We start from the raw sequence: 16,909 nt of genomic DNA on the forward strand, positions 1-16,909 counted from the left end.
TTAATGAAAAAGAAATATTTTGAAGGATATTAGGTATGGAAAGATGCAACTTCTGGAAGTTCCTGAGCCCCCCAGATCATTGGAAGCAAGGAGAAGAGCACTGATACATGCTTAACTCTACTTCCATGCTTTTCCTTAGGCATCCTCTTTTGGTCTGTTGGAGTCTATATCCTGTTCTAGATAGATCTTTAGTCTGGTCTTGTGTGGCTGTTCTTGCATTATTTATACATTAAATTAGAATGTTACTTTTTTGTAGGATCACAGAATCCCTGGGGTGGGAAGGGCATCAGGAGGTCTCTGGTCAAACTTTCTGCCCAAAGCAGGGCCTTTCCAGTAGACCTGCCCCTCAGCCTGTATTGTTGCAATACCATTCCCATATTTCCAAGCTGGTTCTGTGAATCTATATGTTTGTGTACTGAAGGTATATGTGAAAACTTTCTGGAACATAAAAATGATGTAAATGATGCTAATGTGTTTTGGGTTTTGTCAACAAACTCCGCAGAAGATCTCAAAGGCAGCTGAAGAACTTTAGAATAATGTTCTTATCACTGGGATATTAAACAGATGTCTGCACAGTAATTTGCATAAATCACTATTAGAGAAGTTTTGCATTTATATTTTATTCACAGAATTACAGAAATCACATTCCTCAAAATGTTACCATTTTGGCAGCTGCATCAATATTGACATGTTTTCTAAGACTTGAATGTCTGAAGGGATATTTAATGCTTCTTGCTACTCCCATGATAAACACTGTTGCCAAGCTAAAGTTTTATTAAATGGTGGTACGTTTTGTTTACTAATGTACTGAAATTACTGTGTCAATTGTTTGTTAATAAAGAAAATGATGTTGATATTATTGAGAAATGTGCTAGCTCTTCTGTCCAGCTGTAGGAAAACCAAGCAGTATAGAAGCGAGGGCAAGGTGAAAAAATAGAAGAGCAGCTTTTTTCTATATATGCCAGCATTTTTTCTATATAGTCTCATTCTATATAGTCTCATCTTTGCTTTGGTCCTGTTGCTTAGATCCTGACCCTCAAAAGTAAGAAATTAAAAGGCTTTTTTTCAGAATTTGAGGTGTCTGAAGAAATTTGATTGGATTTGATCTCTTTTGAGATCTTTTGATTGTAATTGATCTCTTTTCCACTAGGGCTGGGAGGCAGAAATTAGTCTTTCAATTGACTTGATTTTGCTCATGAACAAGAATCGTCTTTGCTTTACAAGCATGTCACTCAAGAGGATTGCGTTGTAGAGTCAAGAAATCTGGGCTCATTTGTACTACATTTGGGCGATGATTTTGAGGAAATTAAATTGTGTGATTATTTTTTTGTTGTTGTTCGTTGGTTTTGGTTTTGATTTTTTCCAAATTTATCTCATGCTTGTTAGGCTCATCAAGTCCAAGTTATGTCCCAGCCACTTGGGGTTTTTTAATGAGAAATGTGACGTGTTCTATTAATGCCTTCAGTGAGACAAGAACAGCAACAAAACTGTAAAATTCTAACTTCTGTTTTATTGGTATCACCTAAAGTTTCATAATGCCTCTGAAGTATAGTGGGTCATATAGACTTTGTTATCTTTACTGCATTTCTGCGCAGTCTGATAATTTTTTTGTGACACAATGTAAAAAGTATTCATAGTTAGTCACATTTAGTTGTAAATAAAGGCAAAAAATGTCGTTTTGCCAGCATATGAACTATAAAAAAAAAAACAAAGATGCTTTTATAGTTTTACTTCCTTCTTTGAAAACAATAGGGAGAGAATGGCTTCTTTAGTGTCATAGAAACTACAATGCTAATTCTCAAACTGTTTCCAACATGAATTTTTTCCTCAGAAAAGCAGAGACGAGTAGAGAAAGCAAAGGACAATAATGAGGGGGGAAGCAATATTTTCTTATTTAGGCAAAGCACTATATAAAACTTATTCCACCTTAAGCTGTTTTTAAACTGCTCCGAGACCTTCATTTCTGAACTGGTGCTTCTGACTGCCTATAAAATAATTACTGTGTTTTGTTTCTCATTAACATATTAAGGTGCAGGGACAATTTTTGACCCTCTTCCCTTTTCTCATATAAGAAAATGCCTAAGCAGTGTTTTGGTATATGAAATTATATGAGAATCTTCATGAGAAAAAGATTAATATTTTGGCCTCCAAGTGACCTTAAATAAATAACCAATGCATATGGAAGTTGCAGATGCTGAAAATTTATATTGGATTTTTTTTTTTCTTTTTACAGGTATTACTATGATGGAGACATGATCTGCAAAGTGCAAGGCAAGAGGTTTGTGTACAAATTTGTCTGCGACTTGAAAACTCTCATTGGATACAGCGCAGCGGAGTTGAATCGGTTGGTCACAGAATGTGAGCAGAAGAAACTAGCCAAGATGCAGCTCCATGGCATTGCACAGCCAGTTACAGCAGTGGCACTAGCTACCGCATCCCTGCAAACAGAGAAAGATAATTAAGCACTGGGACCTGAAAGTGGGAGCCTGAGGCCTTTCCTATATAACCAGAGCAATTGCTGCTCTTACCTTTAGCAGAATTGGAAACTTCTTTTGCTTCTTGACAGTACAATATAGAGCATGATTTTCTGTAAAGAACTGGGACTCGCATAAATCTGGATCTTTTAACAGCATATATTTCAATATAAGTTAAGGGATCACCACAACTTCTGCAACTTTGAATCAGGGCCTCTGTGGTATGCAATCTGAAATTGGTGAGAAAGGTTGAACTGGTCAGTGCTCTGTCTCCACAGCTGTACAAAGTAATTTTTGCAGCGCTTTTAACAAAAATGAAGTACTTACTGCAAGCAGGCTGATCAGTTGTCTGAACTCAGTCTTGTCCAGTCTTTTGTTCTCTGCTGAACTACCAAATGATGCTTTCAAAGCTAAACATGTTCATTATTCTCATTTAATCAAGCAGAGCTGAAAGGCACATTAAACGTGGCAAAGCATCAGGTTCTTAAAATAGCTTCTGTGTTTATAAGCGAAGGAAACTAAGACTAGACCGAACTGAAGATCAGTGCTGAAGAAGGAGATCCAGGTTTAGATCTGGCTTAGGTGAAAAGCCAATTATGAGTATTTCATTGTAATGTGTAGATAATATGCATATATGAGGGCAAGTACCTGTTTTGAAAGACACTGTTAACGCTAACCATTTAGCAAAAAGTGAAGACAAACTTCTTCCCCCACTACCACCCCCATCAGGTGATTTGAAAACTTGAAAAAATAGCCCTCACCCAAAGAGTAGTTTGTTTTGGTGGGGAGTTTTAATGCGCTATTCTATAAGGTGCTTATACCTACACGGTAGTCAACCTTAGTAACTGAAGACTTCAGTTAATCACAGTCAGTAGTCCCTGTTTAGAAACAAAATGCAAGTTGAAAATAGTTTTACAGAGAACTGAAGTTTGATTTCCAAATTATTGTACAGTCTGACATATATTAAAATAGAAAGATGTATTTTTTATTTAAAATTAATTCTTTCTGAACTTCAAGTGATGTTTTTGAAGCTTCACAAGCCAAATGCACGCTCCAGAGCTGGGTGCAATTTGAAGTCAGGATGGTGAATAGAAATACTTGGAATGTGTCCTGAATTCTGAGCTACAGAGAGTACTTCATGCAAACATATGTGCAGTAAAAAGTAGGCTGCAACTTTTGAGCTTCTGTAATGATGCCTATTAGATTATTTCTTTTGATGGCTGATAATGGGTGTGATTCTGGGTTTGCTTTTGCCCCTTCATGTTACTAAACAGTATGAGTATTATGTCACCATGCATATTTTCCAACTTTTTATGAAAACCCCTTGGTAACACTTGAACTATTAAAATGCAGATTTATAAGGGAAAACCTTTAATTCTGTGGAGGATTGAGCTACTCTTAAGTCTTAAATCGAAATGCTCGTGCAGTGAGGTTCTAAACATAAAATGTGTTTATACTGAGTAGCAAGAGCACTGGGCTGTTGCTCTTGATCTGAAGAGGAAGGGTCGTACTTGCAGGCAGAGGACAAAGAACACAGAAGGCTCATGTATATTTTAAAGATGCTTTGAGGACAAAGCTTTTCGTTTATAGGTGGATGTTCATTGGCAGATAGTTTTTGCTTAACTGGAAATGTTGCATGTAGTTCTAGCCTACTTTTTTCATCATCGCGGTTGTACTTTTTTTTTTTGCCAGATTCTTACAGTAACTCTTGTTTTCATTCTTGAACTCTTAAAGCACTCCATCTACTGAGCGTGCTGGTTTTATTTCTTTTTTTTTTTTTACATCTCAAGCCCTGAGTAAAATATGTAAACGCATCTGTCATGAGAGGTCAACCACCAATCCATTTATTACTGTTACAGTAGTCTGATCCCACCAGCTGGCAGGTGTTTCAGGTGACTTCCGCAGATAGACGCAGGGTTGCTTACGAAGAATATGATGAAGCTGATAGTTCGGTGACAGCAACTATGTGTATAACACTGCTCATTACTGGGAAGTCCAATGCAAGTCACTAGTTTTATTTAGCAGAGTTCATGGGAGGCCTTTTTAGTTAAAATACAGTATAAAAAGAAGCTTAAAATATCAGCTTTCTAGATCAAACTGGACAGTAGGAGGATAAACTAACAGCAAAATTGAAATGTTCTATCAATACTTTATCCCCCTGCATGTTTTTGTTACATGATAGGCCCCCTAGGGGAAGTTTCTGATATCACACTTTCTTTGTAAATAATCTGATTATTATTTTGCAGCTTTTCAGTAGGTATGATAGTCCTTTGGGTTCTTTGTTGTGGGATCATCTGCTTTTCCACTATGTTCTAATTAGTAAAGATGGAATCTTTCAAATGGTATAAAATCACTGTCACATTCTCTGTAGTTGAGGGAAAAATCTGTGACTAACTTGATGTCTTCAATAAAATAAAAGATGTAGAATATATTGTCAAAGGTTGTTCTGTTGCTGCCAGAAGGAAAACATAGAAAGAATATTCCCAATTTTTTGTAAAACGGAAGGTTTTTTGCATACTTTTTACTCTAAATAAAAACACTTATACTCTGCTAATAATTATGTATTTCTTTTGTGTTTTGCATTTTTTTTGGTAATTTTACATGAAACAATTATTTTCTATTTTTACTCTGATAAAATATTTGTGCATAAAATGTCAATATAGTAAAATAAAAATGTTATACAGCTAATGCCTGTTGACTTCTTAATTTTTCAGAAAGTCGTTTGTAATGTCATTCAGGTGCAACCAGTTTAAAGATGAATACGTGCACTTTATTCTCGTTACTCTTAAGATCACAAGCTCTTTACAGGAAGAAGGCAGATTTACCTTATTTTCTGAAAATGCATCTTTGACTCAATACTTGGTTATGTGGTTCTACTTTTAAATGTAACTCTGTCCTTCATTACAGTGACAACTTTCTTTAACATCTTAATTGTAAATTTCAAAATGGGGCTTTGATAAAAATGATGGGAACTTAATAGTAGGACAAAATGGAACCCTGTAAAATAGTTTGTGCTTTTAGCTGTGTTTAGATTGGAAAGGTTCATGTTGATCTGTAAGCTTTGGACTTTGTTTCATTCTTGCAAATAGGCCCACTTACTTTTAGTGGCCCACTAACAAAATGGTTAGTACTGTCCTTTTTAAAAAGAAGATAAAATTCTGATTATACTGTTATTACCTTATCTTTTAATTGTGTTTAAATAGAAATATCCTCATTATACCTCTGAACTCCTCCATCTGGACTGGCAAATTAAAGACTGAAATATTTTTTTGTCCTTAAACCTACCAGATCACTTGATTTCAAAATGTTTGTTTAGCTCAGCAGCAACAGCATGTAATGGATTGAAAATAATGGTTTGGACATTTCAATAATTTGTTGACCTCTTAAAGTACACTTACAAATGTTCAGTATCATATTAATAGAGGATCTTTTATTTGTGTTTATAGTTATTAGTATCTTCATGCTAGTGAGAGTTTGTTTGGGGATTCCCATTCTTGGACTGAAATTTTTGTTGGAACAATAGGGAATTACAGACTAACAGCTTGCAACTGTCGATCTGCTGACATAAGGCTCCACTGCCTGATAGCAAAAGGAGGATGATACAAGGTCTGCTGACGTAGGTTTATGGATTTTTTTTTTTTTAAAGCAGCGTGATGTAAGATCCATGCTCACAGGTCTATGGGGAATACTTTTAGACTGGGGAGGGGTGTTTGTTTTTCAAGATCATACATATTCTTAAAGGTTGTGGTTTTGATATACCTGTATCAGGACTTCTGCAATTTACTTGGTTTGATAACTGTACAATTTTTTTTTCTTTTGGAAAAGTAATTCTTAATGTGGATGATGCTAAACAGAAGATTACTTAATAATTAAAGGAGAGGAATGATTGATTGGTTTTGAGAACTGTAATGCAGGACCCAATACATTAGACATGACTCAATTATATTTTTGCATCATTATTTCAGGATTAGAGCTGACAGCATCTAATCAGGCACCAAACTGAAATTTTATCATCTTGTAACTTTAGAGTATTGACATCTCAGCCATTAATAATTTGAAACTAATGTTAAAAAGTGCTGAGGGGGAAGAAACGAATGTCTGTAATTAAAATTGTTCTTTACTCGAACTGGTTTTCTGGAAACCAAAATTAAATGGTGCTAATGGCAGTGGTATCAGAAGATGTATCTAACCCATGAAACAGTTCTCATTTACCTGGAAAAGGAGGAATTGGTTGTTGCATTTGTGGTTCGTGACACACAACATCCAAGTTGGTTCTTTTTGTAGGTGGTGTCACCGTAACTGGCTATGATGGGAAAGAAAGAATCCAAACATAATTTTTGTTATTGATTGTAGTTGTAAGCAACTTGCTTATGCACTTACTCAGTAAAAATAAAGACAGTTTAGAAGAGGAGATAACTCTTCTGTATCAGGAACAGCTGAAATCCTCATCTAAATAGTTGTCTTGTGTTAGCAGAAACAGCTGAAGCTACCTGCAGTGCATTAGTTTATAATTGCCCAACAGTTCTTGACTTATAAAACAACTGCTGGACAGCAGATAGTAATAAAATTTCAATTTATAGTAATTTTCAGGTTGCTGGCACTGAAATGATTGTTCAAAAACAGTAGGAAAAATGCTTGTTTAGTTCAGCACAGCTGAGTGTGAAAACTTGTGGAAACATTTGATTTTGTCTATTGAATAGCTTCAGGTATTTGCTACTAATGATGTAAATGAGCTGGGAGTCTTTAGTATGAAAAAAGCCTATTGCTCATAATAGATCTGTTATCTTGAGACACAACTCTTTCTTACCTTTGCAACTTGCCTTGTAGCCTACATGGAAGAAATTAGCATTTAGGAGCTGCATTTCTAGTGCTACGTGGGCTACGTGTCAGAATTCACTAATGAAAGTAGAATAACACCCATATCAGTAGACCAAAAGAAAATTATATAAATTATATTATAATTGATATGTAATATATATCAATTATTGATTGTAATTGAAGCAAGCATGGATGGCACTAAACAAACAGTTTCTTAGAAATTAGAAGATTTGTTGTTTATTTGAAATCCCTCCCAGTTAGGGAAAGGTATTTTAGGATGAAAAAGCATTAGCTGTTTCCCCCTTCATCCCAGTAAGCTTAGGTTTTTCAGTGTTCTCGTTTTCAAGGACTCTGCAGGAACTGCTTCATAGGAACTGAGTTAGCAAAAAGCTGCAGCTGTAGAAGACAATGAGAAACCAGTATGTTTAAAAAAAATCTTGTAAGAGTGAAAGCTGTAAACAGCGTGCATGGAAAAATTGAGTTTGGAAGAGTGAGAATGCAAGAGGTGAGATTTAATGAGATTAACTGGGGAGAAGGACACCTGCAGGGTGCAGTTCTTTAAACTTCAGGGTTAAGATAGAAAAGGTATTAATTTTTTTTTTTTCCCCGTAAAAGCGATGTTTCATCAAAGCAGCATTATTCCCAAAATGAAGCACGGTCCCTGCTCCCTAAAGCGTGCTGGGCTTCGCAGGAACTGCCCCATGCAGGAGAATACCCACCTCAGGACTTTGATTTCCCAACAGAGCTCAGCGAAGGGAGGTTAGAGGCAGCCGCTGGGGATGCGAAACTCACTGTGTAACTGCAGCCTCTCCTGGCTCTTGTCCACTAAAAACAGCTGAGGGAGGCAGAACTGATGGGGAAGCAGTTTGGCTAACAACCATAAATGAATAAGATGACCTGAACGGTACCCAACAAAGAACTAGAAGCTGTAACAGGATCTTGAACTTGTCCTCGGGAATAATTCACCAGGTCTAAAGTGAGCTCTATAAGAATTAAGAGAAAAAAAACTCAGCTGAGGAATACTTCCACTGTAGAGGGTTTTTTTTACAGAGAAGTCGTCTTTCCTGCTCTACCAACTTTTCAACCTGTTGGCTGGTTACATCTAAAGGGTTGCAAACAATAAATGTTCAGGAGTTCTGTGAAACTGAAGAGCTGAGTAAGTGCAATCATGCTCAAATTGGTGTGCCCCAGAAGGAAAATAAAGCATGATTCAGCCTTTTTGCAATCAACAGTATGCTTTTGTGGACTGGCTGAATTTTACCCAACTGGAGAAGTAGGGAAAAACAGAAGAGAGCTGCGATTCATGGACATGTGTGTGTTGGCATGGAAAGGACTCACTGTTGCTTCTGCAATATTTTGTCAGAAGGAGGATAGTTCTTCAAGGATGACTGATAACCAGCTAGAGTGCAGTACCATACTAATAGCTGATTTATGACACTAAGCTGAAAATAGCAATATTAATTTCTGAAAGCTGTTGTAAAAGCTTATAAGACCAGACAGGTGGCAATAGAGATGAGTTTTTTCCCTGGACCAGAAGGCAAGCTAGACCAGGCTGGCAGGTACAAAGAGGACAGACGGTCTTTGCCTGGATGTTCTGCCGGGGTAATCAAAGGGGCTTTGGACAGGGCTGGAATAAAACTGGCTTGTGTTGAGGGACTGAACACATCCTGACAGAAAAGTGCTGTGCAAGTTTATAAATATATACGTATATACTGAGGGGGGTCACCCCTAGCTTTGCTTGGTTGCATAGTGTTGTGCCCTTTGGACTTCAGTGTGCAGTAAACAAAGCTGAAATGGATGAGTGCTTTTTTAAATTTTTTTTATTTTTAAAAAAGACCTGACTGAAAAGAATAAATTGAGGGAAGAAATAAAAACTTCTTCCTTAGGGGTGTAAAGCTGCTCAGAAATGTCAACTGTGAGGCTGCATGTGTTACTTCATAGGCTGACTATAAATACAGGTAGAGCACTGATGTTGACTGAAGGTGCAGGCAAGCTGGAGGGGAGGCAAATGGAGCCATCACTGAAAAACAAAAATGCAGGGAAGCAAAGAAACTCTTGACTCAGCTGAAGCGGCTCTGAGGAAAACACAGTAGGAGCTGTAGCTGCTGCTTGCTGCCTGGGAGCAGCCTGGTACTGTATGCCAAGGGACTGTCTCCTGTCGTCTCTGTATCTCAGGGACCCTCTAACTAAACCAGATGGTGTTAAGGTAGTTCTTGATTATATTCTCCGTAGCTGCTGACCGAAGCAGCCGCATTAATTATCCCCTTGGGCCAGGAAGAGTAAACAGATAAACACAGTTTTCCCTCTTTCATTTTCAACAGTGTACACCTAGAAACATCTCTTCTGTCATTATCTGGGTTTCAGTGAAGGGTTTTGAAAAACCTGCTCTGATTAAACTTTGGACATCCTCTGCAGAATTATTTTCAATGTCAGATAACAGATCTGTCCAGTGAGCGGTGATCCCAGGGAGCAGATAGGCTTCCAACACACTGTTATATTACAGCCTTATTCAATGAAGCATTTTAAATGACCCATTTAAAGACTTTGATCCTGAAGCTTCTACATACCGGGGAACCTTGTGTTTCATTTTTTAAAACCGTATCTGGACTTGTGATTGTAGCAGAGCTCTTGCTGGAGAGAAGCGTGCTGTAATGCTCTACACTTTTCCTGCAGTTTTCCATTGCTTGAGCTACGGATCACAATTTTCTTTCAACTAGCAGCAGAATTAAAGTTAGGCCAGATGCTGTTCACTGCAGAGAAACTCACAAACCTCATACCAACTTCATCTATTTTCAAAAATAATTTGGGAATTACTGGAGCTATTTACTCCAGTAAGCCCTTTGCTCCTTCCATTTCCTTATATAACCTTGGAAACTCTTCAATGAAATGGAAGAACGAAAGGCATAAATACTCCTTCTTTCCAACAGTGGTCCCAGGGAGAGTGCTAGCTCAGCACCTGTCTTTTTACTGAAGGGCATTGGTGCCAAAACAAGCCCAGGAGTGATGTTCTCCTGGGAAGTTAATCTTTTTCCCATTTCCCAAAAGACATGCTGTGTGTGGACTGGTTTTCATGTGATATTTCCATCATCTCTTAAATTAGCTTGTGTCTAGAAAGTTTTTTTTTTCCTGTGACCTTCAGGGCAATCAGTTTTCTATATGAAAAAGGGGCAATTTCCCTTTTCAAGGCTTACCTTATTGAAAAATGCCTGTCACTTGCTGGAACTACAAAACTTCAGTCACTAAACAAAATCCTAATCAGAAGCCCTTCTGTCACAGTTGTGGTGGTTCATCAAATCAATAATAGATTTGAGAGTAGCAATCATAGGTATCACTGAGTAAGAGCTCATACATCTTCTTTTCCCAAAAGACAAGCTCAGCTGCACCTATGGAGATTTCTGGTTGAAAAAGTTCCATAAACATTAGTCTTCTGCCCCAAGAAAAACCTTTTTCCAATGCTGATCTGAGTCCCTAAGGATTTCTTTACCTGTCTTCCTCTTTGAGGATTTCTCCAACCTCACCTATCACACATTCAGAAATAAAGTATGCATGCTTTCTTGCCAAAGGAAAAACCTTGATATATTTCTGCTCATCTGTATATGCCAGAATTGTGCAAGGTACTTTACAGCAATTGCTGATATCTTTCTGAAAGAAATATAGTCCTGATTTATGGCTGGATCATACAAAACACAGTAGATTCTTGCGTAGTAATGTGTTGCCAGTCAGAAGCAGAAATTATTACAAACGTGTTGAATCCCTTAGTATTGTGTTGCAACTGCCTCTGCCTTGCCTTTTAACAAGAAGCCTGTAGTCTTAGTGTAACATTAAAATACAATTACTACCACCAGAAGGACCCCCCCCAAAAGAATCATATCAGGCAGTCAGCCCATCAGTATGATAATTGTCACTTCCAGGCCCCACGAGAGCTGATACTGAAGCTTCGTTCCTGTACGACTGAAAAAGAAAACCCCACTGTGCCCAACTCTGTCCTTCAACGAGGCTGACTGCACTGTCGTGCTCCAGTTTTCTCTTGCTCATTTCATGTATGAAGAATTTACAGTTAAAATTAATAATTAAAGTAAAACTTCATTTAGTATTAATCTGGGTAACACTCTTGAAAAGAGAGGTCATTGGTTGCTTTCAGATTATGGAAAGTTATAATTTACCTGGGATTTTTGGACTTCAGAAGATCTGAGGTGTTCTGTGCAACGTGGGGAGAACTCGCTTTTGGGTGGAAAGAAACATCTTTAAAATAAAGTTCTGCTCCAGTACCAGCTTTTCCCAGCTGATGTCACTCTGACAATGAATTCAAGCACACCAGAGAGAAAAGCAGCACTCTCTAAAATCTAATGATGCTCCTGAACAGGGAGGACACTCATCCTGGGGGCGTAGGAGGGAGATGTGTTAACACCTATGGTGGAGGTGAAGGCTCAGCGTGGGCACCAGCGGTCAGCTGAGCCCCACAGTGTCGCTCGGCTGCTGTGGCCTGGCCAGCAGAAATGGTGGGGGTCATTTCCAGGGTGACGGGACCACTGACCGTGGCCACCTGCCGCCCTCAGGGCTCTGCCCTCACTGGGCCCCTGGCTCGCGGTGCCATGAGGCCTCTGCTGCAGCCTGGCCTCCACTGCGGCAGGGCTGGGCCTGGCTGGAGGACATTGCCCAGAAGCCTGGTAGCCCACATCCTTCCTGCAAGGAATTGGAGGGGCAGCCTGTGATTGCTGCAGGTATTTGGCAGCTCGGTAGGGGAAGTTTCCAGATCTCAGTAGAGTCATCAGGTATACGTATCCCAAGTACACTATTGTCAGCCAAGAAACACATGAATAATGCTGTCAAGGGTGTGGGGGAAATTAAATCCAGAAAAGAGGTAATGATGAATATTCTCCAAGGCTTTGCATGTGACTTGGTCATATTTCACATCAGAACAAAGCCCAGAAAAAGCTAAGAAGATAACGTGCAAATGCACAAAGGAGCATAAAAAACCTGAAAAGCAAGCGAAAAGGATTTATAAAGTCAAAAGCAAGGATGTAATTATAAATGGGTAGGCTTAGCACATGAGGTAAGCATAACAGAAGATTGCCAGGTAATGACAAGTAGCAGGATGTTAAAAAAGCAGAAAACCCCCCTTGATCTTCCATAACCGTTTTCAAAACTCCCTCTTATGTTACCAAAATAAGACCATGTCACATGTCAAAGTTCTCTGTTGAAGACAGCCTCTTTTTTCTTCCTGTGAGAAAGTTGCTTGTCTTGGTTAATTGCTTAACTGGGTGCCTACAAAGTGTCAAGGAGGTGGGGCCCACAGTGACAAAGCACTCTCAGGGCCCCTGGTCTGAATTTGCAGGGATTCTGGCAGAACTATGCTGAAAAGTATGAACCACTCATCTTTACTGGATTTTTTTTTTTAATGCTGCTTCACACCATTTTGTCACCAAGTCCAGCAGAGAGCTTCCCATGTGCTGCTGCTGCACCTCAGCCCTTCTGAAGCTGCCTGGTCGGGTTGCAGCTCCCTGGGGTGAATGCACATCCCTCCTCCTCCTCCTCCCCACCACCTGCAGCTGCCGGCTGTGGGCACAGAGCTTTTGCCTTCCTCACTGTGTGGAAAATGTGTCTTCTGGGACAGCAGGTAGTGAATGCAATGAATCAGCTGAAAATGGTTATTTTCAACCCAGGCTTTTTTCCAAGTATATGAAAATTACTCCCGTCCTTTCTAAACAATCACTTTGGTTGTCTGCTATGACACACCCTGGAGATGGTTTGTCATGGTTTCTGAGCTTTAAGCTGAATTACAGTGAGGATGGTTAGTGGAAGTAAGACTAAAATCCCAACCCTTCTTTCTTCCCTAGGGGGAAAGTGTCAGGCAGTATCATTCGTACCAGCAAAACCACTGCAGACATGAGTGCTGTCCCTCTCGTCACATGCGATACGGTGGTGCATCAACAACACTCTCCTCTCGATTATATTGATCTGTTCTCTGACATTTTCAGTGGTGTGCTTGAAACACTTCAACTGAAGTAATGCGGGGAGGAGGTGGGGGGAAGCTGTGAAGCTACAGGGTCTGCAAGCCTCCTGTATTACAAAACTCTGCTCTGATGTATTTCCTGGAGAGGCACTCAGGTTTCCCTGTGACAGTGGGTGTTGCTGCAGTTTTCTCCCTGCTAACCTTGGGTTGTTCTCTCAGTCTCTTGCTAGTAAAATCCTGGGTGTATGTGCCTGACAAGATGGATGGGGATACATGTTCTCTTAAGTTCATATACAAATTACAGAGAAATTAATAGAAGATTGCATTATCAATAATTTGAATGAAAAAATTAGAATGTCATCTTTAAAATTCCTACTCGCTTGTGGTTAATTCCGGCTTCCTAATGAGCTATTTCTAAAGATTTATGATCTTTTTACTTCTGACTTCAAAAGCAGGGCCTTTTTTTATTAAAAAATCAGTTCCATTATGCTATTACACAACTTGATGTTTTAGCACCGAGGCACAGGAAGCTGTGGGAGAAGAAGGGGGACTACTCTGGGGCTGCAGCTCGCACAGCAGAAGAGGCACCCTGGCCTGGCTGGTCAGCAGCTCCGCTGGTTGCACCTCTTTTCCTGAGTGAGGTGAGGCCTTTGCAAAGTGCACAGGTACAGTCCTTCAACCTCCAGCAGCGTTTTTTTGGCGGGGGGGGGGGGAGGCAGAGAAGAAAGCGCTGCTGACTCCCTGCTCTGCCCTTCTGCAGCCAAGGAGGTGAGCAGAAGCACAGGCGCCTCTGGGTTTTTCAGGGAGCATCCCCATACCTCATTTCTCCCCATCTCTAGGTCGCGGACCAGCCAGATGACAGAGGGGACCACTGGTTCAAGTGGGGAATCTTTTGGGTGGCCAGCATTGTCACCACTCAGATTTTATGCTCTCGCTGGGTTGGATAAATGATGTGTCCTGGCTACAGCCTGTGGGCTGCATGCTCATGAGGTGACAGGATCCAACCTGGAGTCCCAGCTGGAAAGCGGTACCGGAGACCGATCAGATCTAGCAACAGTGAATGGCAGAGGCTTTGCGAAATATGATTTTGTTAAAAATGCATTGCTTTGCAGGAAGGTAAGCCAGACCAGTAAACTCAAACAGGTTAAAAATGATGAGTTTTGATGTTTGGGCAGATATAGTAAAAAAATATACATTTACATGTATGAAAACATATATAGCAGTTATATATGACATAATATGTGATTGTATATACCTAATATTTGCATAGAATAGATAAATTATTTAAAATAACCCTTACAGTAGTTTTGTTAGGGTTATTTTTCAGCTGGATCAGTTCTACAATCCTGCCAATGATGTGTCCCTGTGAGCTGTAATGGACTCAGTGGAGAAGACTGCATGGGGATAGAAACATACATGTGCATATGACAAGGGCCAGGCCCTGCTCAGCTTGGGTTTGCCTCTGGCAGCAATGTCCCTGGGACCAGCACCCAAGAGGTGGCACAGGGATGATGCTGTGAAGCACTCTCAGGTCTTAACCTGATCCCTAAAACTTTCCTTTCCTTTGTCAGTTTACTGGAAGTGCGATTTGTAGAGAGAAATGAAGTATCAGCCAACACTGTCGTTATGTGTCATTAGCATGCATGATATACAACTGCCCATATCTCCTGAACACCAGCAGCTGCTAAAAGTACACTTGGACTCCAATAACTGGCCTAGTGAAGTTGCTAGACAATTGGAGGGGATCCTTCTCACCTCTAGTTTCATGAGAAGTGGTAGGCAGCTTGTGTTGGTGTGTTGGCACCAAGTCCTGCTCATGTTCTCTTAGAGGGTACCCTGCTGTCACATGTACAGTGACTAGAAGGAGAAAACGTCCTTCTCCCCTCAGATGCTTTTTCCGGTTTGGGTTTTTTTCATTTTAAACCCAGGCTAATTTTTGTTGTTATGAAATGTCACTGTGATGATGCCAGAGCCTATAATTCAGTAGCCAGTGGCAGCCACTTCTGGCATTCAGAGTCAGAGCAGGAGGCTGGGTTAGTGGATGCCTAGAGAGAAGTTAAAATGGGATAGCTATTTGCAGAGATTGATTCACTGAAGTGCCTCAGTAAGCAGTAATTTAGAGACACAGGAGTCTCACATTTTGTAACCATTATGGTTTAAGGAGATAGAAGGTCCTCCCCTTCCTTCAACCACCATATTAGTCTTCTATTCTGTTAAAACTATGATATTTTTCACTTTCAGTGACTTCCTACTGGTGTCTGCAATCATGCTGAACCCCAAGACATGGATTTTCAAGAATCCTCTCTCTCAAGGCAAGCAAGGCCAGCAAATTCAAACAGATGACTGCGTGCATTACTTACGCTGCTGATTTCTGTTCAGCTTGTGTCAGCAGGCTGCTCCAGGCTCCAAAGTCAAGCAACACCAACAGACTGAGGCCATGCGTGAAGGCAGCATGGTGCAGAAAAACTGATACTCATACAAGTTCTCACAGCATCTGTAGGTTTGATCTGATTGTGTCAAGGTGAAGCTTATTCCCCTTCAACTCTGACTGGGTAGAGGCAGCCCCTAAACCAGCAAAGTAGTGTGAAATGCCTTCCTGCTCACAGGGAGCTAATGGATCCTTGTGATACCTTCTGGGTTCAGGTGGTTTTTTGCATGTGGTAACATTCAGGCATAAATCACTGCCCTACTCAACCCTAAAAAAGGAGGCAATATCCAGTCAAGGTTATTCTGTTTTCCTACAAGTCTGTTATTTCTCACAAATTTGATGCATGGATGAAAGTCAGCAAGCCCCACAAAGCCTTTCTGAGCCTTCCAAGACCATTGTCTGCATATGCTAAAAAGGGAAACCCAAATATTTTGTCTTAGCAACCTGCTGCCATATGTATTTGTAAGGGCTGCTCAGCAAAATCTTTGCTTCTAACACCTCTTAACAGACATTGGGATAGCCTGATCCCTTCATCTTTTCTCTTGAGAGTAGAAAGAAGCTAATATTCTACACACATGAGCTGTCTGTGTAATACTTACTATGCTGTGATACCTGCTTTGAAATTTGTTTATATTATTGAAAAGAAAGAGACAATGCTGAAAACGTTGAAAAGACTTTGTAAATCATGCAAAAGCAGGACAATAAACACAGGTTGCCAGAGACGTTACTTCTAAAAGCATTTCCTCTGACTGAAGTAAGAGAGCCCTGAAATGCTCTGAGGCAGCAGCCTGGAAATGTGTGCCTGGGGATCATTTCTGTAGGCTGAAAACAGAGTAGGTTTTCAGGCAGTGCCAAGACAAATGGATGAAGCGACCCTCAGCCCAAGGAGGGACCCTGCATCTGGGTGACACGGCTGCCCTTGGGCTACTTTTTTGTCTGTGAAAGCTGTGTCCTGCCATAAGGAATTTTTCACACATATCTCCCAGCCTCACTGGAAGGCACGTGAACATATGGAAGATGTCAGGAGTGCTTTTTCATATCTATCTTTCATTATGAGCATTGAGGAGACAAAAGCAGTAATTTTGTAAATAAAGGGTTACCATCAGGAATCTCTTGACCAAAGCAATTAACAGATGACTTTTAGCTTGTACTGGTTATTTCTTTTCTCTCTTTTCCTCACTCTGATGTGAAATGTGACAGCTACACAGGTGACCCTGATGTAGTGCACAAATGAGC

At 40.1% G+C, this 16,909-nt stretch overlaps 1 protein-coding gene across 4 annotated transcripts in view; it reads left to right on the forward strand.

The window, feature by feature from the left end:
• Nucleotides 1–5,162, forward strand: part of GABPA (GA binding protein transcription factor subunit alpha) — a 26,487-nt gene extending 21,325 nt beyond the window's left edge. For all 4 annotated transcript variants that reach the window (XM_074858120.1, XM_074858123.1, XM_074858121.1 and 1 more), the window contains one exon: nt 2,234–5,162. In XM_074858120.1, coding sequence (XP_074714221.1) covers nt 2,234–2,462 — 229 coding nt within the window. In that variant the 3' untranslated portion in view covers nt 2,463–5,162. The remainder of the gene's footprint in view (nt 1–2,233) is intronic.
• Nucleotides 5,163–16,909: the final 11,747 nt, after the last annotated feature.

The sequence above is a fragment of the Strix uralensis genome, chromosome 2, assembly GCF_047716275.1.
Source record: "Strix uralensis isolate ZFMK-TIS-50842 chromosome 2, bStrUra1, whole genome shotgun sequence".
In the NCBI taxonomy this organism is placed as follows: domain Eukaryota; kingdom Metazoa; phylum Chordata; class Aves; order Strigiformes; family Strigidae; genus Strix; species Strix uralensis.